Consider the following 26,763-nt stretch of genomic DNA (forward strand, 5'->3'; position numbering starts at 1 on the left):
CTCCAGCTCCACCCCTTTCCCCCCGCGGTCTCCACCCTCCCCCAGGCCACCTCTTCCAGCCAGTCAGAACCCGCAGCGGTTTCGGAGGCTGAGGAGCTTCAGGGATTGGCTGCGGCCGGGGGAAGGGCTGGAATTCTATTTGGTGTTGGAGCTAAACCCAGCTGGAACTGGTCTGAGGCTGCGCCGGCCCTGCGAGTGCGGTTTTAAGGGCTTGGCGGGAACGTGCGTGAGGCCGCAGCTTCTTGCTTGGGGTCAGTCCCTTTTTTCGTTATTGCACATAAGACTAGACTCTTTTATTATTGCACATAAGACTAGACCCTTCGTTCGTTCATTCAGCCACCTCGTATTGGATGGCTGGTATGTCCAGCTCTGGGCCAGGGTTTGAGGAGACGGACTCAGGACCAGCTGCACAATTTGCGGGGCCTAGTGCAAAATGAAAACGCAGTCCTTTGTTCAGAAATTGCTAAGAATTGCAAGAGGGATAGACAGCAGTAAGCCGAGCACCGGGCTCATTTAAGCATGGTACCCTGTGGGATTGCGCAGGTGGTACATCTGCTAACCTCCAAGAAACTATTGGGGTGGAGGGGAGGTGTTAGCCTTTGAGAAAGTTAGAGGATGATGGATAGACGAGTCTGGCCAAGTGGAAAATTTCTAGATGGGAAGCTATGGTTGAAAAAGTAGATAGGAAAAGAGTGAAGGGTTGAGAATGTTAATAATTTGGACCTTATCCTGTAGGCAGTAGTTAGCCTTTTGAAGGCTTTTAACTGGAATGAAATGAGTCCTGAGAGCAATGTTTGATGACTTGATCTGGTTTTCGAATGTGGAACAAATTGGGAGGCAGGAGGAGGAAGGGAGACTTGGGCGCTGTTGGAATAGTTACTCTTGGATCGAAGCTAGAGTAAAAGTAATGGAAATGGAAGAAAATACTCCTGTTACAAGAGGAGAATCAAATGGCAGTGCACATCCTAATGTTTATCCCTCCTGCTCTTTCGATCCTTTTGCTTTGGCACTCTCTTTGCTTCTTTGTAGTCCTAGCACTATCAATAACTAGCTTTTGGACTTTGGGCAGGTTGCTTCATCTTTCTGGGCCTCAGATTCCTCATCTATAAAGTGAGGGAGTTGAACTAGAGTGATTCCAAGGTTCTGCCAAGCCCAAATTGATTCCAAATCTGTGACTTACTTTTCAGCTAGCCACCAACGCCAGCATTCACTCTTGGGTTCACTGAATATTTACTGAGTCCCTACTATGTGCCAGGTAGTATATTAGACTGGGAAATACACAGTGCAGTCTGATAGATGTTTGCTTTTAGTAGGTCACTGACCCCTTCTGGCCAGGAACTTTGCCTCACAGGAGCTGCTAACAGTGACTCGTAGTGCACCCTAAAGCACACCTCTTAACTTCTGTGAGATGTGAGTTACTCATTTGTAACTTTGAACATCCTCAAGGTCCTTTCTAGTCTTACTAGTTCAACACTTTATAATTCCTTAGATACTAGGAAGGAAGAAAATAGAGAAGTCACAGATGACACTGAGCTTTGAAGCTTGGTGACTAGGAGAATGTCAGTTGATCCATTTGACAGAAAAAATGAATTTAGAAAACCTGTTCTCGATCAAAGTCTATGAATTCTGTTATGCATATGCAAAATTTCAGACCCCTTTTCTTCCCATTTCACAGATAAGTACTCAAATTTTTGGATCTCCCCCGTTTCCAGCTACAAACTTGTCTACACTGACATCTTCTCATTTGGTATATCTCTTTGTCCATTGTTATTTTGGGATCCCATCTCCTTCCACCTGCTCAGAAATATTGCTCCGTCAGGTTATCACCTTTAATATACCTTTAATTATCCCTCTCTATTGGACTTTCCTCTTCACTGTTTAAACATGCTCATGTCTATGACATCTTTAAATTAAAAAAAAAAAACTTTTATGCCCTAGCTTTTATATATTGCTTGTTTTCTCTTTACAGCTAAGATTCTTGAAAGAGTAGTTGGTTCATCATTGGTCAACATCCCTGCTGCCCATTCATCTGTCAGCCTGTTGTAATCTAGTTTCTCCGTGCTACTTTACTAATTACTGCTATTTCCATGGTGACCAAGGATGTGATTGTAAACTCAGAAGACATTTATCAGCCCTTAACTGACTTGGTCTTCCTGCAGCATTTGAAATGGTTATCATTTCCTTTTGAAATTTTTTACTCTGGTTCACAGCACACCAGTCCCTAATGGTGGTCCTCCCATCTTTCTGTCCCTTTTCTGCATTCTTCCTAAGCTCATATTTGGGATCTGTCCTTCCCTATCCTTGCCGTCCCTTCTCTCTGTCTCTCTGTCTCTCTCTCTCTCTTTCTCTCTGTGTGTGTCTCTCTCTCTGGCTCTCTCTCTCTCTCTGGCTCTTTCTCTCTGCATTCTTCTGCATGAGCTTATCTACTCTTGTGTAATGAAAAGAGCTTGGGTTTGGGATTTAAAAAGACCTTGGTTCAAATCCCAGCTTTACCATTTATTACCTTTGTCAACCTTGGACTGTTCCCTTAATCTTTCTGAGCCTACTTCTTCATTTACAAAATGTAATAGCTTACTTGTAAAGCTGTAAATATATGTACAAATGCCTAGCCACATGCCCATTACAAAGTATACACTTGGCAAATATTAGCCCCTTTCCCCTTCCCTGACTTCAGCTACTACCAGTATCTTTAGCCCAGACTATCTCCGGAGATTTACATCCTTATTTCTAGCTTCCTGTTGGATAACACCTCTTGAGTCTTATGTATACAACACGTCAATGGAGATCAAATTATATTTGATTGCCTGCTGTGGGCGAAGCACCCTGCTAGGTGTTGGAGATAAAATGGGAAATAAATAAGTAGTCTCTCCCCTTGAAGAACATACAGTCTGTGCAATGATAAAATTATTCACAGAGTGCTATAGGAATTTGGAGGAACAAATCTTCATTCAGCCTAAGTGGAGCTAGGGAAAGCTTTCTGGAAGTGTCTCAAGCTAAACGTTAAAGAATGAGTTAGGTATTAGCCAGAATCAGCAAGAGTAAGAAAGGAATTCCACAGGGGAAACAGTATGAGCAAAGATATGGAGTAATAAAATAGCAGTTCTGAAATCCTAGAACATTTAGAGAGAGGCAGGCAACAGTGGGAGGTGAGGCTAGAGAGGTTGACGGGGGAAAGACATGAAGTGTTATATCCATGCTTAGGAACTTGGCTTTTATCCTATATATGCTAGGAAGCCACTGAAAGGAGAATGACATGGTTAGCTTTGCAAAAATTATGAACAGAAATTTCTTAGAAGAAACACAAGCAGTGAATACATATCTAAAAGATCCTCAACCTTATTAGAAATCAGAAAAATACAAATTAAGCTAATAGTGAAGTAGTCTTTTACATCCACTAGATTGGCAGAAATTAAGAAATATTGGTAATCCTCTAATTGTTTGAAAATTATTATATCAAGTATTTATTAGGCTAAACATTTGCCAGTTATTTCAATAACTCCTCCAATGCCATAGTTTCCAAATATCATCTTAGAAATTTCAACTATGTTCAAGTATTCGAGTTAGTCAATTCCAAGTATGATGTCAAAAATTACTCAGTAGGGACTTCCCTGGTGGCGCAGTGGTTGAGAGTCCACCTGCCAATGCAGGAGACACGGGTTCGAGCCCTGGTCCGGGAGGATCCCACATGCCGCGGAGCGGCTAGTCCCATGTGCCACAACTACTGAAGCCTGTGCGCCTAGGGCCTGTGCTCCACAACAAGAGAGGCCACTGCAATGAGAAGCCCATGCACCGCGACGAGGACCAAATGCAGCCATAAATAAATAAATAAATAAAAATTAAAAAAAAAAAAAATTAGTACTGTGGGTATAATCTGGCCATTGCGAAACAATCCAAAGTGTTAGCATTCATGGATTTAATATCAGTTTCAACTACCCTCAAACAACTAAAATAATCTGTAGTATTATTATTTTTTTAATTTTACATTTATTTTTATTTTTGGCTGTGTTGGTTCGTCGTTTCTGTGCGAGGGCTTTCTCTAGTTGTGGCAAGCAGCGGCCACTCTTCATCGCGGTGCGCGGGCCTCTCACTGTTGTGGCCTCTCTTGTCGCGGAGCACAGGCTTCAGACGCGCAGGCTCAGTAGTTGTGGCTCACGGGCCTAGTTGCTTCGCGGCATGTGGGATCTTCCCAGACCAGGGCTCAAACCCGTGTCCCCTGCATTGGCAGGCAGATTCTCAACCACTGCGCCACCAGGGAAGCCCCCAATCTGTAGTATTATTGAATTTCAAACTCAAACCCCGCCTATGACAAGGCTGGTGTTCTTTTCTAGTGAACAAGCCTACCAAGTAGCCACATCTCAAGCAAGCTTAATTGTTCTCAACATTTTATGGGGAAGAAATTATATATCACTGTGATATTCACAACTTGAAGATTTACAAAGGTTACGATCTATCCTTCCCAATCCCTATAACCCCCTCCAGCTCACTTCATGTACATTCTGATTCTGAAAGATATGTACGACCAGCCCCTGGCTTTTTTTTTCTTTTTTTTTTTTCGGTACGCGGGCCTCTCACTGTTGTGGCCTCTCCCGTTGCGGAGCACAGGCTCCAGACACGCAGGCTCAACGGCCATGGCTCACGGGACCAGCCGCTCCGCGGCATGTGGGATCTTCCCGGACCGGGAAGCCCCACCCTCCCTGGCTTTTTAAAAAATGACATGCACGTGCTCTAAGGCCTGTATAGGATATTAGGCCCTGACAACTAAGGGTTCCTGGCTTTGGCAGTAATGGATGTAAAATATTTTAAGAGAGAACATTTTGCTGGTTTACAATTAAGCTGAATAACTTGGTATAAAAGTACTGTTGATAGAAAAGAATGTTTAGATTATCATAACATATAATCGGATATCATACTAAATATATCTTGTGTATTTGGGGAATATTTATCTAAGTAACTTTTAATAAAAGCAGCTTCTGGGACTTCCCTGGTGGCACAGTGGTTAAGAATCCGCCTGCCAATGCAGGGGACACGAGTTTGAGCCCTGGTCTGGGAAGATCCCACATGCCGTGGAGCAACTAAGCCCATGCGCCACAACTACTGAGCCTGCGCTCTAGAGCCCGCAAGCCACAACTATTGAGCCCATGTGCCCCAACTACTGAAGCCCGTGCGCCTAGAGCCTGAGCTCTGCAACAAGAGAAGCCACCACAATGAGAAGCCCGCACACCGCAATGGAAAGTAGCCCCTGCTCGCGCAACTAGAGAAAGCCCACGCACAGCAACGAAGACCCAATGCAACCAAAAATAAATAAATAAATATATTTATTTAAAATCAGCTTCTATGGAAGAAGACGTATGCTTTGAAATCACCCACCTAGTAACTTGTGAAAATGAATGTCATTATATGATTGATCACTTCACACTAAAGGGGGGGCCAAAGGATATAGAAAAGCCAAAAAGGAGAAGGTTAGATGAAGATATAGGACAAGGGGAAACTGTAAGATGTTTCTATTTCTATTACCCCCAAAAATATTACTAAATATATGCATAAAGAGTATAAGAAGGAATAGCAGAGTGGAAATGGGTTGAAAGTCGTAAGCTAAATATCATGTTTCTGCTGTTAGTAGCCATGTCATAATCCCTAAATAAAATGTTTGAGGCATTGAGAAAATTCATCTGCACAACTAAAGAGGGGTCAAGAATGAACATGTCAGGAAGATAAGGAAAATCTCTGTTTCTCTGCTTTACTTTAGCAATTTAGCATAATCCCAATGTTCCCATATCAGCTAAGATCTTATAAGAGAACCAGTTCTTTAATATCTTCTCCAAATGTCTCCCTGTTTATATTATGCTTCTAATGAAAATTTTCCTCCGAGTTTGTTCTGCATCAGAATCACTCTTTTAGAATTAAAAAGAAAACACTTAAAGCTTCTGATTTTCCATTCTTTTTATTCTTCCTTTCATGTTAGAGCTCTTCTTTACTGTTTTTTTTTTTCCTTCTCTCAATCTTTTCTGTCTTCCTCTCTTACATTAACTTTTCTTCTCCACTTCCTGAGTCATTGCTTAATTTAGAAGTAAAGGATTTTATTTACTGTATTTCTTCTGGAGTCACTAGAAGAATTAATGAAAGTTAAATACTCGGTAGCTAAATTTTACTAAGTTATAGTTAGTGATAGGGAAAGCAAAACTTTCATCAGTTATAACATACTAGCTAAATTATAGTCTAAAAGAGTAATTCAACTTTCATATGCTAAACTTTCAAGCATTAGATTTGACAATAAATGCATATATATAATTGCTTTTACTATTATCTATGGTATATACTATAATAAAGTAATGTAACTTTTTAAAAATATGTATTCACATGTATACTTCCATGTGAATATTGTTCTTCAAAGTAGAAATGAAGCTATACTCTTATCCCAAATATGTTGTCACTTCAGAACGTTTTCAGAAATCATTTTGTACTATGAATTATTCCTTATTATGGACTGAATGTTTATGTTCTCCCAAAATTCATATGTTGAAGTCTACCCCACAATGTGATGGTATTTGGAGATGGGGCTTTGGGAGGTAATTAGGGCTAGATGAGGTTATGAGGGCCCTGGTCTGATGGGATTAATGTCCTTATAAAAAGAGACACCAGAGAACCTGCTGTCTTTTTCTCCCTACCGCCTCCCCGTGCTCCCACAAGAAAGAGGTCGTGTGAGCACACAGTGAGGTGGTGGCCCCTACTTGTGTAACTCCTGAAGTGTCTCTGAAACAAATCTCAAAAGAGGAACATCAAAATTCTGTTGCACAATTGTTGAAATTACTGTGTTTTACCTTAATAATGGCATTTAAGAAAAAAAGGTCATTTGGCTATAAAAGGTCTCTGTACAGCCTCACCTACTAGAATATTAATGACAATTTAATTACATAAATAAAGCAAAGAACAAGTTAACATATTTAACTTTTTGTATAGTTACTGTTTTGATACATAGGTAATGTATTTTGTTCATTCCTTCAACAAATATTGGATACTGACCATGAGTCAAGCATATACAAGGTGCGATAGATACAAGTGCAAGAACAGATATTCTCTTTAAAGGAATTCATACCATGAATATATAATATTATAGAATTAGGAAGTCCAAAGGTTAAATGAAAATACACATTTCCCAGAAGAAAAACATGATTTAATAACATGTTAACATGCAGTTATAACATTTTTCAAAGAAATGACTCTGGAAGTTTTGTAAAATATTTGTTTTATGGCCAGACAATATATGACTGAAAAAATAAATATCTTAGATATTTATCAAATCCAGCAGTTTATAATTTTAACTATTGTATCCATCAATGTGATGAATAGTCCAAATTAGTTACCAAATCTTATTCTAAATTAACTTCTTCAAAAATGAAAAATTTTGAACTTCCAAAGGCCATGTGTCTCTTAAATTCTGCCATTTTCTCCACAATAATCAAAATATAAAACCTCAGAATTATTATACTACACAGAGAAACATTTTAATTGCAACAAATTATATTTCTTGGACCTTTCTATAAAAACTGTTCCAGGAAAGAATAGGATCTTCTCATTTAGTTATTAGGATGGCTTAGATTTTTTCAGTAAGGTGATCTTTTTGTAGATGTTGTCATGTTTATAGTAGGTAGCACTCATGAACAGGCAACCGACTGTCTGTGGGTCCACCTAGAAGAATCTGTGATATAAATTTAAAATAATTTATTGTACAATATTGTATTCAGCTAGGTTTAATATTGAATACAACTGAACATGAATACTCATGAATATGCTTACTAGCAAAGAAATAAAATATATATAGAATCTGCATATTTTTAAGTAACGTTTGGAAATGTTCCTAATTTTAAATGTGACATTTTCAGATAATTAAACCTTTCCTTAATTCCTGGGCAACAAAGTTTAAAAAGTCAGACATTTTATTGCTTCCATAACATTTAGCATTTGTGTGCAACACTTACTAGAGAAAGTACTAAGTAAGGAGGGGAGAGGATGGGTTCATATGATTGGCATTTACTTGGCCTTATTTCCATTGTTTCTCATTTTGTATGAAGATAGTTGCATATCACCCCTTTCCTAAAATGGAATATGGTAGAATATAGATTCTATTCATAAACGTGTCATTTGTTGATGAAATAATTTTGCCATTTAATCCTAACTGCAAGTTAACATTTTTCATGGATACCAACCCATTTTCTAATAGATCCCATTTTATTGTGACAATATAAACATTATAATAATTTTTATTTATACATTTCATACATTAAAAAAAATTAAACCTCTTGTTTAATAGTAACAAAAAAAATCATATTTGCTTAGTTCTCTGGCTCACTGAGTCTAGCAGTTTATGATCCTGCTCTGCGTGTTCTGTGCATTTTTCCTCTTGACTACACTTTTAGTATTAGGCCAAGGAAGCTATTTCATCAAGTTCTGCACATGTTGCTTGATAGATTCTTAAATTATGTATGATTAAAATAGTTTAAGATTTAAATTGATTAAAAATTGGGAAAATGTCTGCTAACACACTATTTTTGTAAGTCCTTTGTCAGTCCTCCGTAGAGCAGAATTCAGGGCTAAATGAAAATATTACTGAAAATACTTGGACGACTTATTGGAATAGCTACATCTTATGAAAAAGCTGGATTACTCAGCCATAAAAAGGAACAAAATTGGGTCATTTGCAGAGATGTGGCTGGAGCTAGAGACTGTCATACAGAGTGAAGTTAAGTCAGAAAGAGAAAAACAAATATCGTATATTAACGCATATATGTGGAATCTATAAAAATGGTATAGATTATCTTACTTGCAAAACAGAAAGAGACACAGATGTAGAGAACAAATGTATGGACACCAAGGGGGGAAAGGGGGGTGGGATGAATTGGGAGATTGGGATTGACATATATACACTATTGATACTATGTATAAAATAGATAACTAACGAAAACCTGTATAGCTCAGGGAACTCTACTTAGTGCTCCGTAGTGACCTAAATGGGAAGGAAATCCAAAAAAGAGGGGATATATGTATACGGATAGCTGATTCACTTTGCTGTACAGTAGAAACTAACACAACATTGTAAAGCAACGATACTCCAACAAAAATTATTTTAAAAACCCACAAAGCTGGGCTTATTATTTCCTTGACAATGGTTTTTCTCCAAAAATAATGATGAATTTTAGTTTTAAATTCACTCATCAGGACAAGCACTAAAACCTAGAAATCCATTAACCAGTGGTTCCACTGCAACCTTGTTCAATTCATGAATCCGGATGTAATAAAAGAAATAGCGCCTTTTGCCCCAGGTAAAGAAGGTCTTTGAAAATAAAACAGTCAAATTCCAAAAAGGGAATAAGCCAGATTTGCCTGCTGGTTCCATTACGAGTATTTATAATTTCTTCTATTATGGCCAATAATAGGAGAATGAGAACAAGTGAAGAGAAATATTAATAATTGGTTAGTTTCAGTGTAGCAATTAATACTTTACATTGTAAATATGGTCTTTTATGAAATGTATATGCAAATGATGCGCAGGTATTACAATAAGGCTGACTTTTGGTGAAATCCCAATGAAGGCCACATGCAGAAGACAGTGATTTTCAAACCCACCTCTCAGATGCAAACATCTAGGGCTCTAACCCCTGCCCACTTTGAACAGACAAGTTCCACTTTTTTTTTTTTGCGGTACGCGGGCCTCCCACTGCCGCGGCCCCTCCCGCCGCCGAGCACAGGCTCCGAACGCGCAGGCCCAGTGGCCATAGCTCACGGGCCCAGCCGCTCCGCGGCACGTGGGATCTTCCCGGACCGGGGCACGAACCCGTGTCCCCTGCATTGGCAGGCGGACTCCCAACCACTGCGCCACCAGGGAAGCCCAAGTTCCACTTTTTAAAAATCTGTTTCCTATAAAAGGGTTGTGAATAAGATTTCTTCCTTAAACCTCTGAACTAACAAAAAAAAAGTTCTTTACCTGATCTAGTTTTAGTGACTTGGATAAAATCATCCTCATCCTCATCACAGCTATCACAGTTAAATTGTTGGAGGACTGTTTCTGACTGGCTTTCAGCTTGATTTGCATCTTTCTGCTTATAGAAGCTTCGAAGTGCAACAAGACGGTGATGTATTGCTGCATGCATACATCCTGTATCTTTGGCACTGGCCTGCAAGAGGAAAATTAAGTTGTTAATATAAGTAACTTAATAATAGCCACACTTTACACATTTGTAACCTTTCACTATTAATAAGGAAGGAATTATATGACATAAATCTAGAATATAAATAATCCTAGAAACTAAAGGGTAAAGAGCCAATTCATCTTGAACCAAATTGAATCCTAGAGCAGATAATTTTATGAGGTCCCAATTTGTGCATTTTAAACTGAGAAAATGAAATTTTGTGATTTAAATTTTCTATTTGAATTTGTTTGTTAAGACCATCCTTCCTTCACTGTGTTATACTGTAGAAAATTTTAGGGTTGGGGGAAAAAGACTTTCATTTCCTTTACATCACTTGCTTAGACATCCCTGCAAGCTGCATAGCTCTGTAGAAAAGCAGAGCTCATTTGAATAGTCTATGATGTTGTACCATAAACACATCAGAAGTCCTTGCTTTCAGTACTTTTCTATTTTTACAGTTGCTATTAATATAAAAATGATGGTAACAATAACATTGGTATAACATTTGCTGTTATAATACCCTTTTATTTTTTCAATCCTTATAATAAAACTTTAGGTTATTTATTCCATTTATGTTAGCAAAAGCACATAGTGCAGGTATTTCAGTAAATACTTGTTCCCTCTTCCCTTTACAGATGAGAAAATTATGGCTCAGAAAGGCACAGCTTGTCTGCATTTAAACAGCTAGTTGACATTGGCTGGAACTTCGTTTTTGTCATCAAAGTCAGTGTTCTTTAAGGTAACATGTCAGTGGCTTACATTTTTGTATCTTTTCACAATTTCAAAGAAAATCTGGGAAAATTTTTCTCTTTGCTAATCCTTCAGAGATCTACCAAATATTTCAAAACCAAGAACTGAGGGTTGAATCAACTACATGCCAACTTTTGGGGAGAAGGGTCTTAAAATATGGTTTTTCTTTTGTATGTTATTAAGTTACCTTAATTATTTTTAGGGGAAAAAATACACATTAAATAAAATATTTTTGTTTCTCATATTATGTTAGATATTACATAGCAGATGTTGAGTAAATATTTGTTGACTCTTGACCAATTTAATTTTTATATTAAGTACAAGGGTGTAATTTTTCTTCAGTAGGTTAATTAATAACAAATACTGAAAATATATGTAATTGAAATATAAATACAGTTCTGCTGCCTTGACTTTTTTACATTAAATTTTAAATATGCCTTTCACTAGTGTGTGTATATATATATATATATATATATATAGCCAAATTCATTCAGATATTTTCATTCAAGAAATTCAGAACAAGAAGTAAAAGCACAATAATATATATATATTTTTGGACAACAAATTTGCAATGCTTAAAAATAATTTCCAGGAAGTGCCACAAGAAAATGCTGGTGAGAATGAAAATTGGCTCAGTCTTTCTGGAGATAAATGTGTCAAGACAAGTCAAAACCTTTTCCCAAGAGAATTAACATGTATGTACATAGAGAATTCCTTGCAGAATTTATAATAATGAACATAGTAAATTGCCTAAGTATTTAACAAAACGGGATTAATGGACTAAATTATGGTACATAATAGAACAGAATTTATTTTCACCTATAAAAGAATTCTTGAAGAATGAACTATTTAATAACAGAAAACACTCATTTTCATTGATAAGTGAAAAGGTCACATATGTGTATTTCACAATCAAATGTTAGCTGTTTAATCTTCTCAATCACTTTATAAAGTATATTATTATTGTCTTCCATTGGCAGATGAGTAAAATCAGGTTTAGGAGGGCTAAATAACTTGCCTGAAAGTCACGCCGTATGTACGGTATGGTACACATGTATATATGTACCCACACATACATGTATATACTAAAATGTAGTATAAGACCAAAATGTTAATAGTGACCATCTCTGGGAGTGGAATTTTGGGTGATTTTTATTGCATTTTGTTTGCTAATATCCAAAAATTATCCTACAGTTTAAAAAGTCAGCATGGGCCAGATATTGAGCAGCAGAATCTAGTCATAGTTAAATCTAATCGAATCTAATCATAGTCTCAATCTCAGACAGGCTGCTTTACCCACTGAAAGACAGGGGCATCTGGCCTAGCAGAGTATCCAGTATTATCTCCCTAAATGGTAAACAGGGTTTAGACATCTTACTCTAAGATTTTAACACTCAACATCACTTATACCTAACAGTGCACCTACTGGTAGTTAATAAAACCTTTGGATTTTCATCAGTGGGCTCTTGCCAACTTTTGTTTTTTCATTATTATATGGAAGCCAATTTCCTTGTATTGTCATCTTCTACCTGAGTTGCTTAGATATTCAGTCTTCTCAAGTCTTCTGAGACTCGGCCTATGGGGGAAATCCAGCCTTTTTTCTCGCCTGATTCATGTCATCTCTGTCTTTTTTTGCCTGGATCTTGTATTTGAGGTCAAGCATTCCTGCTGCCGGAACAGCTAAAGCTGTGCTCCCATCCTGTTACCTTGGAGACTGACTCATATCCAGAATTGGAATTTGCTATTGGACTGGTTGTTTTAACTTGCTAGCCCTGTGTTTTTCCATTTCTCACTGGTTCCTTTCCAGTGATTTCAAAGCCTCAATTTCAGCACGCAGTGTAAGCATCAGGGTGTGGATTCTGCTGGCCTCCTAGGAGCCAATCCTGACAGTAGTCTCTCTGGAATTTAGTAAGATGGTTGACATAATTTTAATAGTAAAGAAAAATGTAGGGGTTTGACAGCATATACCAATACAAATGTCTTGGGACCAGTACCAATTGACTGCTTTGAACTGTTGTTAATCTCTAAATTTCATGCAAAATTTAGGTCTTATGTTAGACTGTAAACAACCATAATAAATGGCTGATTTTTTGCTAATGGTATAGGTTATTTTAATAAAATGAAAAAAACAAATGTGACTGCAGAGATCTATAAATATAGTAGGATAATCCTCTATCACTGAAATTTGTCACTTACCTGAATTAAAAACACTTTGATGTTATAGTCTTCTAAATCAGTAGCTGTTATTCGTAAATTTTTGTGGTTTGCTTTTTGAATCTCCATTTGAGCCCAGAGTTTACTATTGAGAATCAGCCTCAGGCTGCCTTGATTGTGCATAACTAAAATAGGAAGATGAATTTATCAGACTTTAGAACAGCTGATTCCTTAGCCTTTCAGAGGAATTTGCCATTTTGGAAAGCAAATAAATCTGGTAGTTGTTTTTCAGACTCTATTGTCACTACTAAATTGTAATTTAATTGACTAGATTATAATTTGGTTTCCAAATTGGGCTTTATTATGTTGGAGGACCTTTTTATTAGCTTAAATGCTAAAAATGCTATTTTTTTTACTATAATATTAAAAAATGGTTAAATTTTAGAATTCCTTTGAGGACATAATGGTCTGAAGAATATTTACCCAAGAATTGTTTATAATGGAGAAAACTGAAACGAAAACTTTAAGCATTCAAAAAATGGAATTAGTTAAATAAATGATGGTACAGCTATTGAGGATATTATGAACTCATTAAGAATACTAAAGAAAGATAATTATTAATGTAGAAAGGTGACCATGGCATACTATGCAAAAGAAAAAATCAGGTTACAAAGTACTATAAACACCATTTATCACAAATTTTTCAATGTATTGTATACATTTATTGTATACAAAGTCCTTAAGAATATATTTTATTGACAGAAGCTAGCTACTACAGGAAGATAGGCCTATGAGTAATTTAACTTTTTTTCTTCTTGTCGATCCATATTTTCCGTCTTCTGTAATGGACATGTATTACCTGTATAATTAAAAGAAAAGTTGTTTTGTGCATTTTTTTGGCAAGTAGTGGAAGGAGTGAAATTAAACCAGAGTAGAAAACAGCTAATACCTGCCTTGGGAATGATAGTCAGATTATTTAGAAACCTGTTTGCCAGTGCTCCTAACTCTCTTAGTCTGAATTCTATTCCTTACTCACTTCTTGAGATTGATATCTGAAACTCACCAGATATCCATTTACCAGCTTCTACTTGTGGTCTCCTCCAGGAGATTTGACCACCCGATATTGACCAGTAAACCCATCCACCCCGGCCCAGATCTCTGCCTGTGCTTACTTTCAGTTTGGACCTCTGAACAATGCCCAGTGTGTCTTTTGGATGCCAGAAACCTCCTCAGGCTTTTGGTTTGGCTGACCAAATTCTGACCAGCACTCTGCCTGCAGGATTCAATAACCACACACCTTTATTTACTTGGAAATTGACCTCTCATCCCAACCCACACACTGTGTTTAGAATGCCAAGAATAAATGACAGGGCAAATATTCTCTTTTAGAAAAACGATTCCACTTCAAAAATAAATTCATCACATTCCTTTAAATAATAATGATTATTATTTAGGTGTTTGCTGGGCTCGGTCATAGGTGCTTTACGTGCATTATCTCACTGAATTCTCACACTCACTAAGTCATGGACTTCTATTATTTCCATGTTAAAGTGATGCAACTGGGGCAGAAGGAGAGTAAGTAATTTGTCCAAGGTCACCAGTTAGTAATGGAGCCAGAACTAGAACCTGTATAGTCTGACATCAGAGCCTACTTTAAATAGGAAGCTCCTATAGTACATTAAAAATAATATTGTTTAATTTACTGACAGCAGTCTAATTTATTGACAGCAGTCTAATTTATTGACACATAACACATCTCCAGAAAATGATGTGTACTTATATTGGAAAAATTTCCCTGAGAAATAGTGACTCGCTTTACAAAATGATTCCTTACTTAGTCTTGACTGGAATGTTCCACAATCACTGCTTGCTGTGTCATTCAGTCTCAAAGCTCCTCTGCCCCTTTCAATCCAGGACTGTGTTGTTTTGTTGAATATAAAAAGCTTGCAGTTGATCTAAAGGACAATTTTTTAAAATGTCAAAATATAGAAAACTTTTCAAAGTGATTTCTTTCCTATGCTATAACACTTTTATTTGTCTGATACTTTACCAGAATAACCTTTGTTAATAATTTCTAAGCCAGCTTTAAAATTTTACTTCGCTTCTGAAACAATACAGTTTTTGAATAGTTCAGACATTAAAAAGCAAAAAGATGTACAAAGTGAAAAGTAACCCCACCAACACTAGTTCCCCATCTACCAGCTTTCACCCCCTACAACAGGTAATCACTGTTGCTAATATTTTGTTTATCCTTCTAGAGATATTTGTATGTATATACATGCCAATATGTATATATTTTTCTCCTATTTTTTCTATAAAAATAGAATACCATATGGTAGAATACCATAAATACTTTCCACATCTTTCTTTTTCACTTAACAATATATCTGTATATACCAACTTACAAATTAAACAATGTTATTTGAATTATGTAATTTATCTGAAAGTTAAGGAATCATGGAATTATTTGTATGCTTTAAAAATTTTAGCAAATACAGCATCCGAACTAGCATGTGATACCACAGAGTACCATACTATAATTTAATTGCTTACCAGTGGTTCTCAAATACTACTATGTACAAGAATCACCTAGATGACTTGTTAAAAATATAGCATGTCAGGGCCTCACCCCTAGTGATTACTTCAGTGAATCTGGGATTAATCTGATCTGAGAGTTATGCTGTGAGACACACTTGTACAGTAAGTGTATCAGTAGATCAAGGGGGAAGAAAATAGGAATGAAGAGAGTTTGGGGTAAAACAGATGGAGAAAGGCTAAGGGAAATCTGTGCTTTGTTGAAAATGATTAAGTTGTAGTAATTACATTTTATATGCCTAGATTGACAGCTATACCACTCAACATTTGAATCCTAGGTGTGATACTATATACTACATCTGTGAAATTCTTGATTCATGTGAAATTCAAAACTTATTTAAAAGAACCTTTAGGATAAACAACAAGGTCCTACTGCATAGCACAGGGAGCTATATTCAATATTCTGAGATAAACCACAATGAAAAAGAATCTAAAAAAGAATGTATATATATGTATAACTGAGTCACTTTGCTGTACAGCAGAAATTAACACAACATTGTAAATCAGCCCTACTTCAATTTTAAAAAAGGAACTTTTTTTTTTTTTTTTTTTTTTTTAATTTTTATTTTTCGGTACGCGGGCCTCTCACTGCTGTGGCCTCTCCCGTTGCGGAGCACAGGCTCCGGACGCGCAGGCTCAGCGGCCATGGTTCACGGGCCCAGCCGCTCCGCGGCATGTGGGATCTTCCCGGACCGGGGCACGAACCCCCGTCCCCTGCATCGGCAGGCGGACTCTCAACCACTGTGCCACCAGGGAAGCCCTAAAAAAGGAACTTTTAAAGGAAAACAAAAAACCTTTTTATTATCTTGATTGAAATCAATTCATCTTATCTGCATTTTTAACTTTCAGTGTAAATAGAATTTTAAATCATATGATAACAAATTATAAAAGCTGACATGAAAAGTGTAAAATATAGGTTGTTTTAAGGCAGGGTCCTTGGTTGTCTTCTTTCTAAGGGACTAATGGGCATGGTTGTAAAGACAGCAATCCATTTTCCTGCAAATTACACATATAAATGTAAGAATACAACAAAATATTGGTATAATCCTTGGAAGCCTGTAACATTTTTATTTAAGCATCTCAGTCTTTCTGAAAAGTATACTTCTGCCTTTATTTTTCAAGCTGTCTCTGCTAAGGGTAGCTTATTCCACACATGGAGGTGCGGCCAGGAAGAGCAATACATGAGGCACAGACCTTTAACACACTGTGTTCTGTCTCCTCCCCGGTTATGACATCAATTTTCTCCAGCAAACATTTTGGTGATGGTTTAGAAGAGAAAGCAGTAGCTGATTCAGTTAGGGGTATATTCTTAAGAGAGTCTGTTCCTGAGAGAAAATAGGGGGAAAGAACACATAAAACGCCCCATTTTCCCTACTGTGAAAGTTCTTTCTTGCCCCTGTTAACATGCATTTAGCCTTAGCTTTTTATAACAATGAGTGTTTCCAAAAAATCAAACTGCTTGAGTTGAGGCAGATCTCTTTAATGATCCCCCATATCATTAAGTCAAACAATTATTAAAGCTTATATATCATGTTTATATGCTTTAATCTTCACCAAACATTTTAAAATACAGGGCTATTGTTTTTGTATTTTATAGATATTAAACAAATGACATGGAAAAACAGGAAGTACACCAGTTGAATCAGATGTTTTACAAATGAAATAATTCTTACTTGAGTTTGGAGCGTTGATAGGAAATTTTAAAGTGAATTTGAATGGTTTTTCCTTCATGTATGAATCATTTTCAAGTTGAGGCTGAGTGAGTTTTTGAGTACCCTAAGTGGGGGAAAAAGATGTATTACTTAATTTTATCCCCATATATTTGCAGTAAGCCAAGAGATACTTTTGTTCTTCTCAGGGTGGCAAACAAACCCAAAAGCTCTGTTTTTGTTTTGGGCTCCTTTTGTGCTGAACAGAGAATTCCTCCCCATTATTAGAAGACCTTGGTTTTCCTCCCCATTATTAGAAGACCTTGGTTCTGATCTCAGCAAACAATCTAGTTACCACCAGCCTACTTCAGGTGGCATCTAGTTCCAGGGGCAATGGGAAAGCTTTTCGAGACCCAAAAGGAGGTAGTAGCTGTTCCATGCTACCACCACACCAACCTGATGCCTAGAGGGAGATGCAGCTGTTGTCACTTTTTCAAGGTGTTTCGGTATTCTCAACAGTCCACTCTTTCTATCCAGTTCATTTAAAAAATTAAAAAGTTATCCAAAGAACCCACTAGCTGTCTCACATCATCACTACAGAAGGAATCCTAACTTCTCCTCTAAGACAATTTTTGCCAACAATCACTTTTAAGGCTGCGTACCTGGGGATTTGCACATGTGTTGTAATCAATGCCTGTGTGAAAAAAGACCAAGTAATTTCCATGCCATTTATAACCTCCTGTACAGCCCCCTGCATAGCTCCCTGCAGAACAGGGAGAATTGGACAATACTTCAGAACCTGGGTATATATCTTTTCCCTTACTAATTCAAGATTCTTTCACATTATTTCACTGGACATCAAGATAATCTGTTAAAATTGGTAGAGATGGGTGTAACTATTTCCATTTTAAGAAAACAGAAACTAAAGCACAGAAAGTTTACTGACTCACTCTTAAAAGCACATGGTCAGCAAACAAATCAAGAGGGCATCCTGGCCCCCAAATCACACAGCCACAGGATTACAGGATCAACTAGAGGACAAACACAGGTGATCTCTACAGCTCCTGCTATCCTAGCATGTGATCAGTTTAAGGAGACAGGAAGCTCAGGTTCCTTTGTAAGTCAAAGTTGAAGCACCCATAGGAAATGCACACAGGTACCTACCTTCTCACACCAAATCTGTAATTCCCACTGTAGTTCATTTGTATAGGTATCTTTCTCTTTCCCTTACTGGACTATAAACGTCTCTAGAGGACAGGGTCTTCTTTAGCTTTGCATAACCACTTACCCAGGTGGTTTTCAATCCTGGCTGTATATTCAAATCTCCTGACACCTGGCCTCACCCACGGAGATCCTGATCTGATTGGTTAGGGGAGATGGCCAGGCATAAGTCCTCTGAAGGCTCACCAGATGATTGTAATATGCCACCAAACTTGAGACCAATGCCAATGCTTTATATATCATAAGAACACAATCCATGTCTGTTAAATGAGTTGAATGTTAAAGTTGATCCCATGAGGTTTGAAGAGTATTTTATTTGTGTCTGTGACATCTTACAGAAGCTGCGACTAATCTAGAATAAATGTGCCTAAATATATTTCCTGGAAGTTGGTCCATTCTGGTTCAGATCCAAAGGTGTGGGTCAACAGCTCTAGGATTGCTGGAGCTGACCTTCATCTTGGGAGTGGCGGAAGGGTGCCTCAAAGCTGAGAAGCTGTGATACTTCTCTTGGAATTGGGGTTAAGCCTGAGGCAGGTGTAGAATAAGCTAGATCTTAAAAGTAACTGATTTGTGAAAGCCCTTAAAATCTTGGAATAAACAGGCCTCATGAGTTGGTGGTCCTTTTGTTATTCTGAGCCCTTGCACAGGTTTTAAAATCTGTACATCCTCCGTGGGATTCTTCATGTAACTAATAGCCCTGAGACAAGCTAGCTTCCTTGTCTTGTCTCAGCCAAGATTCTGGTCTGGGTGAAAGTGGAAAGAGTATAAAGATGTGTTGGACCAGATAAAACCATGGGCACATTTGCTGCACAGCTTCCACTTGGCTGTATAATTCCCCACTGTAGATCATGCTCTGTTTTAGAAACGTGCCCTGTGGAGGACAGAGCAGCAACTGCCTCACGTAGGAGGATGCTCAGTATTAATTAAGGATGATGGTAATAATAATCAGGGGGTTCCACTTGGCAAGCACATTCTCCTAGGCAAGTAAAAGACTATGATTTTCCTCTTACAGCTAGCGAAAAAAGTTTTAATAATGCTTTTCAGTGTAAAATCTTGAAGGGGAGAGTTGTGGTTAATGAGAAAAATTTGGCAAATGATTTTAAATGCATCTTGTTATAAAAAATGCTATTGAAAAACTGTATTAAAATATCATGACCAGTTGAGTTTATCTAACTGTTGCAGACAGTTCTGGGATTTCCTTGGGTACCTCTGGTTTAATGCAAGTCAAAGAAGTATTTAGTATTTCTTATCAGTAATAATGTTATAATTATACAATTCCCTTCCTCTGTGGTTCTTGTCTATTATTTTAACAACTAGAACTTGCTTCCCAGGAGAACCTTTCCAGTTAAAGATAGGAAATGTGCCTTTGAACTCAGGAGTTAAAAAGTATGCTCCAATTTAACATTGTCTTAATTAATTTGCCTTCAGAAATTTGAAGTGACAGTTCTCTATATAATAATAGAAACATTTACCAAAATCTTACCAAAACTCTTTCTACCATGTTTTCTCCAAAAACGAAATCAGAACTGCAGCTTTTAAAAGAATACTTATCTTCATTTGGTTGACATCTAAGGAAAAGAAATAAGCATTTGCTATTTTAAATATAGTAGCAATGAATATAGCCATTTTAAACCTTAGCACATGAAATAATCAGATGATTTAATAGATTTATGTAAAGCATAGAAACATCTGCTAACTTTTGTTTATCTGAAGTTAATGAGGAATGATGGAAAAATTGAGATAGGTACTTCCAGGGATCCTATTCAAAATATTTGAGGGCTGTTACAGCACTGGCCAAGACCAGTCCAAACAGGCTTTGTGATCAACAGGGGAGCTGCCCAGCCCTTATCTTTTTGCTTTTCCAGCACTAACTCGTCTCCAGTCTCCAGTCTCCACTCTCCTCTTCCCCAACTGGCCAATGCTTTTAGCGATCCAAGGTCTCAGGGCAAAAGCAAAGCCAATCTATCTTCTCAGTTATACTTGAGTGTGCAGTAGTTTAATTTGGTTTTTCCCTCCCAGAAACTTTTTTTTTAGTGTTTTAAGTGTTTTGCATAATGAGAAACTCAAAGACATGCAGCCCTCTGTTTGTTGACAGATGGACTCTGGGATCCCTGTTGCATCCCCAGTGTGCACAGTAGGTAAGGGCTGAGGTACCTGCGTGGGCCCTAATCGTGAGTCCAGAATGTCCACGGGCTAGTTGTAATCTTCTCTCAGATCAAACATGCCCTCATCACTGGTGATGCTAGTAAATATTAACTTTCACTTTGTATATTTCTACTGCTTTCTTTGTTGTCTATCCAACCTATGTTAATAAATAATAATGCCAGCAATAATTTAAAAGAGGGGAAAGAAAGAATGCCATGGAAAGGCTAATCTATTAGCCAATAATTAATGCCTAACTAAATAAAAATTTAGCTGTACCTATCTGAAACATACTTACCCAAGTCAACAAGACAATAGAGATGATCCAATATCAATATGATAATATTTAAATATTAGAGATGTTTTAAAAAACATTTTAAATTTGTATATTTATAAAATCTCCTTTCAAACAGAAATCTTGACATTTTATCTGTACAATGTCCGAAACTTTTTTCCTGGAAATGGTTATAATGGTAAAAGAAAGCAAGAATGAAAGAACACCACCTGTTTCCCCATCACTAACTTACCCTACTGATGTAGGACCTAAAAAATTCTGGTTAGTAGACAGCTGGACTGAAATTCTGGCACTTGGTAAATTTTCACTTAGCAAATAGGAGTTCTCCTCAGAAATCTGAAAGAAAAAAATCCATCAAAAAGTTCATTTAAACTGCCTTACTAGATATATTAATGTGTTGAAAACTTACTTTGTTCAAGTACTACCCTAAACATTTTATATACATTATTTCATACGCTCCTCAGAACAACTCTATACACTTTGTACTTCTATTAAACACATTTTACAGGTAAGTAAACTGACCTAACAAGCTTAAATAATGGGGGCAGGCCTGGGCAACAAGGAAAGGGGACTGATATTCGAGCCTGGGTCTGCCTGACACCAGACTGAGCGGGAACATTCAGAAATCCCACCTCCTTTTGTTACTTTTACCCCTTTAGCCAAGTGGAGTTAATTCTTATTTCTAGATTAGTAAATATCTTTCAGGACTATTTAATCCCTGGAAACACCCTAAGAGCTTCACCATCATGGCCACCCAGTGTGAGAGAAAACTCCATCTCTTCCTCTAGAAACTTCCGACTGGTAACTAAATCAGTTACTTACTCCATCTGATGTGTATATACATATGCACCTTACCTGCATTAATGTATAAATGAAGGAGTGAGCAGTTTTAGAACTGGAAGGAGCCCCTATCTGTTATCTAATCTAGTGTCCTCAGTGTTTTGTGGACACATCCCTTCCTCCACCAGGGATTTTCAAAGATGTTGCAGGGACTTCCTATCTTTAAAGGTAAATGGGGTCTGTTTCCACTTTAATTTTATATCAATCAATAAAAATAATTTTGAGTATTTTTCCCTTTGTAACAGAATTTGAGAGCTGAGAAATATGTGGCAAGAGAGTATGTGCCGTTGGTTAGCAAAGATCAAAGTACATGCTTATGACTCAGTCACTCAGATGATTTATCTCAGCCAAAATGGTAGTTTTTAACTCTATGTTGGTTGAGATAGTTGTTATTAGGCATATATTATTTGAATTACATGCAATAAGTGACCAAAATTAATGACAGGATGAATGAAAATTGCTCTAATTTTGATATACAAGTTAATAAAGATCATAAAAACAAGTGTTCTATAAAATTCACCTACAGATAATTCTTACTAGATCTATAAATTATAACATTTTGTCAGAATTCTGACATAGCATCCTTTTTTTTAATTTTTGAATTTTATTTTATTTTTTTATATAGCAGGTTCATATTAATTATCCATTTGACATAGCATCTTATATATAGTTTGTCTTTAGATCTTCAAAAATCATCATTCAATGGAGAAAATTCAATGATGGGCATATCCAATTAGGCTTTTCACTTATTAGGAATAAGTTCTATTTATGCCCTTAATAAGTTATTCAAGAAGAAATGCTTATAAACAATAGCCTGAAAATTTATCTTATGCTTTATTTTTATTTATTTATTTATTTTTGCGTTATGCGGGCCTCTCACTGTTGTGGCCTCTCCCTTTGCGGAGCACAGGCTCCGGACGCGCAGGCTCAGTGGCCATGGCTCATGGGCCTAGCCGCTCCGCGGCACGTGGGATCCTCCCGGACCGGGGCACAAACCGGCGTCCCCTGCATCGGCAGGCGGACTCTCTACCACTGCGCCACCAGGGAAGCCCCCTTTATTTTTATTTTGTTACAGATTTTATTTTAAATACATGCAATGCAGGATTTCAAAAAATCATGGCAAAAATAAATGTTGATCAACTTTTGACATAATGTGCAATAAAAATTTTAATCTATAATTTATAGAACATGCCATTCCAAAATCAAAAGCAATGTAATAACATTTTAGAAATTAGTTAACACATAATACTTTTTCTTACATACTTTAAAACAAATTAAACAACATGTATCACTCCTTAAATAGGTAAAGAATTTATGTAATATAGTGATGATTATATTTAAGTGAAAATGTTTAATAAAATACTGATTTGAAATTTTAAAATATGTTATACCTAAAAGTCACATCATATATCATGCATAAATGATGAAATGATTTTTAAAATTCATAATGGGTCTCATTAAATCATGTCTTAACAAAGAAAAAGATTTGGAAATATAAAAATGATGGTAGGGCTTCCCTGGGGGCGCAGTGGTTGAGAGTCCGCCTGCCGATGCAGGGGACATGGGTTCGTGCCCTGGTCCAGGAAGATCCCACATGCCGCGGAGCAGCTAGGCCCGTGAGCCATGGCCGCTGAGCCTGTGCGTCCGGAGCCTGTGCTCCGCAACAGGAGAGGCCACAACAGTGAGAGGCCCGGGTACCACACACACACAAAAAAAAAGATGGTAAATGCTGACCAAGTTCAATTCCCTCACTTCACTGATAAAAAAGAGAAGGCTGGGTGCTTTGTCTAAGAATGCAAACACAGTTAGATAGCAGTAAAGGTAGGATTAGTACCAATCAGATTATTTTCACTGAATTGATTAAATGATTCGTATTTTAACACATCCATGTGTCAATGAAAACACAGTTAAATAGCAGTAAAGGTAGGATTAGTACCAATTGGATTATTTTCACTGAATTGATTAAATGATTCGTATTTTAACACATCCATGTGTCAATGAAAACACAGTTAAATAGCAGTAAAGGTAGGATTAGTACCAATTGGATTATTTTCACTGAATTGATTAAATGATTGGTATTTTAACACTTGCATGTGTCACTGTCCTCATGTTCAGTCTGGGAAAAAAACCAAAACCAGGTGATCAACCCTCAGTAGTTCAGCTGGAAGCAAATGACTGATGGAATAACTCTCAAATTCCACCCTGTTGATCCTGTGTTCCCTTCCTCTCAAGTGTCTGCTTCTGGAAGACACAGATAGAACTATAGCAACAGAATATCCCCAAGCCCATATCTGCATGGCCTGAGTAAAATGAATATCTCCTGAGAAAGGCCCACAGCAAGTGATTCAGTTGGAAGAGAGAAATTGTTTCTGTCTCCAGAGGCTTCCCAAGCCCTCCCAATTACACTGTGGAGGTAGTTCGTTCCTCCTGTTTCCATAAAGATGGGTCTGGAAGGGAAGCCACACTAGCATGTCCACCAGTTGAAGATACAAAAAAAATCCCTTTCCTTTTTTTGACATCTGACTCCTGGCCCCTGCCACCGCATTGCTCCCTTATTCTCACATGGGATCAATGCACCAGAACAAGACCTCAAGGGTCCCCACTACACAGGACTCAGCTTTACAGCTTAGGAGATAACACAAGACTTGTTCCCGGGAGCAACCCTCCAGTTTAAGAGGACAAGTTTAATAAGGTTACTGAGGGCTTTTGTCTATCTTGTCCAGCTGTTTTTCCAGCCTGGTAGCTGCTTCAGCAACAGAACAAAGGTCAGGCAGCCCCTAATTCCGGATATGGGGGCCCACAACAATCTACCAAAAGAAGGATGGGGAATTGAGGTCAGTCCTACCATAGGAGGTTTTCTTACCTTATTTTTGTTTTTTTCTCTACTCTTGCAGGATTCCAACACATCATGTCCAAGTGCTTTTCTTACTTTTATACACTTTTGAGCTTGAGGTGGCTGCAAGATAGCAGGTCTTAGAACATGTTCAGAATGTTTCACAGGACCTTAAAAGAACAGAATGAAAGGGTCAATATATCTTTAGTGAAATACTTTTCCTCTCTATTTTTTTACTAATTTAATGCTAATTTTCTAAAGTCATGATTAAACGAGGGGTTAATGTTAACTAATCAAAGTCAAAATAGCCAGTGAGCTGCCTGGTACTTTCTTCCTGCCTACTTTTAACCCAGTAACTATTCATTTTGATCATGGGACTTAGCTTACCAAATGCTTTCCTTCATGTTTTGTCACTCAACCACCATACCACCATACACACACACACAGATTAAGATATGGATGATAAAACAAAATTTCTGAGGTTCTTGTAATAAAGAGAAGCTACATACCTTGTTCTGCACTGTTCATATCAACATTCCTTTGCACAAAAGTTGATGTCATAAAAACATTGTTTTTCTTCACTGTAAAAAACATGTTTACAAACATTTTTAAACCTATAGTCAGTTTCTACTGTTTTAACGGTCTTGCACTGAACTCACCAGTAGATGTCGCTGTTGGCACTAACAGAGTAGTAGGCAGTGCTCATGAGAGCACTGATTCTGCTAAAAAAGTGTGATGGCAAGATGAGTTTCGCTACAGTCTTTTTACTCAGAAAAATAAGTGAAAATTAGGTCGCAAGTGAAATAGACAGTTTTCTTTAGAATCATGAAATTGAATACTGAGAGAAATTCTACAGATTATAAACTCTGAATTGGTAGTGAACCATCTGTGTGCATTAATATATATTTCTTATAGAATGTTATAAAACTGTTAGCAAATTCTGCCCCTTCCCCACTCTTTAATGATACCCGAAGAGAGAAGTAAAGACGACCATTACTCTAGGCCATTTTTCTGTGAAGTGAATTGATGGGATAAGACTGTGGTCTTGGCTGCAAGAACAGAATTATAGGCATACCAAAGAGATATTGCTGATTGGGATCCAGACCACTGCAATAAAATGAGTATCACAATAAAGTGAGTCACACAAATTCTTTGGTTTCCCAGTGCATATAAAAGTTACATTTACACTATACTGTAGTCTGTTAAGTGTGCAATAGCAATATATGTATCTTAATTTAAAAATACTTTATTGCTAAAAAAATGCTAACCATCATGTGAGCCTTCAGAGAGTCATAATCTTTCGGCTGGGGGAGGGTCTTGCCTCAGTGTCTGTGGCTGCTGACTGATCAGGCTGGTGGTTGCTGAAGGCTGGGGTGACCGTGGCAATGTCTTAACATAAGACAACAGTGAAGTTTGCAGCATCAGTTGACTTTTCCTTTCACGAATGATTTCTGTAGCATGCAATGCTGTTTGATAATATTTTACTCACAGAACTTCTTTCAAAATTGGAGTCAGTCCCCTCGAACCCCCAACTAAGTTTATTCTAAATCCTTTATTGTCATTTCAACAACCTTTGCAGCATCTTCACCGGGACTAGATGAGCAGGAAACCACTTTCTTTGCTCATCCATGAGAAGCAGCTCCTCATCTGTTCAAGTTTTATCATCAGATTGCAGCAATTCAGCCACATCTTCAGGCTCCACGTCTAATTCTAGTTCTCTTGCTATTTCCACCACATCTGTACTTATTTCCTCCACTGAAGTCTGGAACCCCTCAAAGTCATCCATGAGGGTTGGAATCAGCTTCTTCCAAACTCGTGTGAATGTTGATATTTTGACCTCTTCCCATGAATTACAAATGTTCTTAATGGCAGCTAGAATGGTGAGTCCTTTCCAGAAGGTTTGCAAATGCTTTGTCCAGATCCATCAGAGGAATCACTACCTATGGCAGCTATAGCCTTACAAAATGTACTTCTTAAATAATAAGACTTGAATGTCAAAATGACTCCTTGATCCATGGGGTGAAAAGTGGATGTTGTGTTAGCAGGCATGAATGACATTAATCTTGTTTTACATCTCCATCAGAGCTCTTGAGTGACCAG

General features: G+C 37.5%; 1 protein-coding gene across 1 annotated transcript in view; it reads right to left on the minus strand.

Annotated features, from left to right (window-relative positions):
- Window positions 1–4,686: 4,686 nt before the first annotated feature.
- The window catches only part of RANBP3L (RAN binding protein 3 like), a 50,209-nt gene continuing 28,132 nt past the window's right edge, over window positions 4,687–26,763 (minus strand). Inside the window, exons 6-15 of the mRNA XM_022599219.2 lie at window positions 25,173–25,244; window positions 24,694–24,833; window positions 21,223–21,326; window positions 20,037–20,121; window positions 17,357–17,459; window positions 16,878–17,008; window positions 14,923–15,043; window positions 13,131–13,273; window positions 9,980–10,169; window positions 4,687–7,696 (exon numbers count right to left, since the gene is read on the minus strand). Of these exons, the coding sequence (XP_022454927.1) occupies window positions 7,653–7,696; window positions 9,980–10,169; window positions 13,131–13,273; window positions 14,923–15,043; window positions 16,878–17,008; window positions 17,357–17,459; window positions 20,037–20,121; window positions 21,223–21,326; window positions 24,694–24,833; window positions 25,173–25,244 (1,133 nt within the window). The 3' untranslated portion in view covers window positions 4,687–7,652. The remainder of the gene's footprint in view (window positions 7,697–9,979; window positions 10,170–13,130; window positions 13,274–14,922; window positions 15,044–16,877; window positions 17,009–17,356; window positions 17,460–20,036; window positions 20,122–21,222; window positions 21,327–24,693; window positions 24,834–25,172; window positions 25,245–26,763) is intronic.

The sequence above is a fragment of the Delphinapterus leucas genome, chromosome 3, assembly GCF_059928025.1.
Source record: "Delphinapterus leucas isolate spDelLeu-1000000601 "Yukka" chromosome 3, BTC_Dleu_Yukka2, whole genome shotgun sequence".
Lineage (NCBI taxonomy): Eukaryota > Metazoa > Chordata > Mammalia > Artiodactyla > Monodontidae > Delphinapterus > Delphinapterus leucas.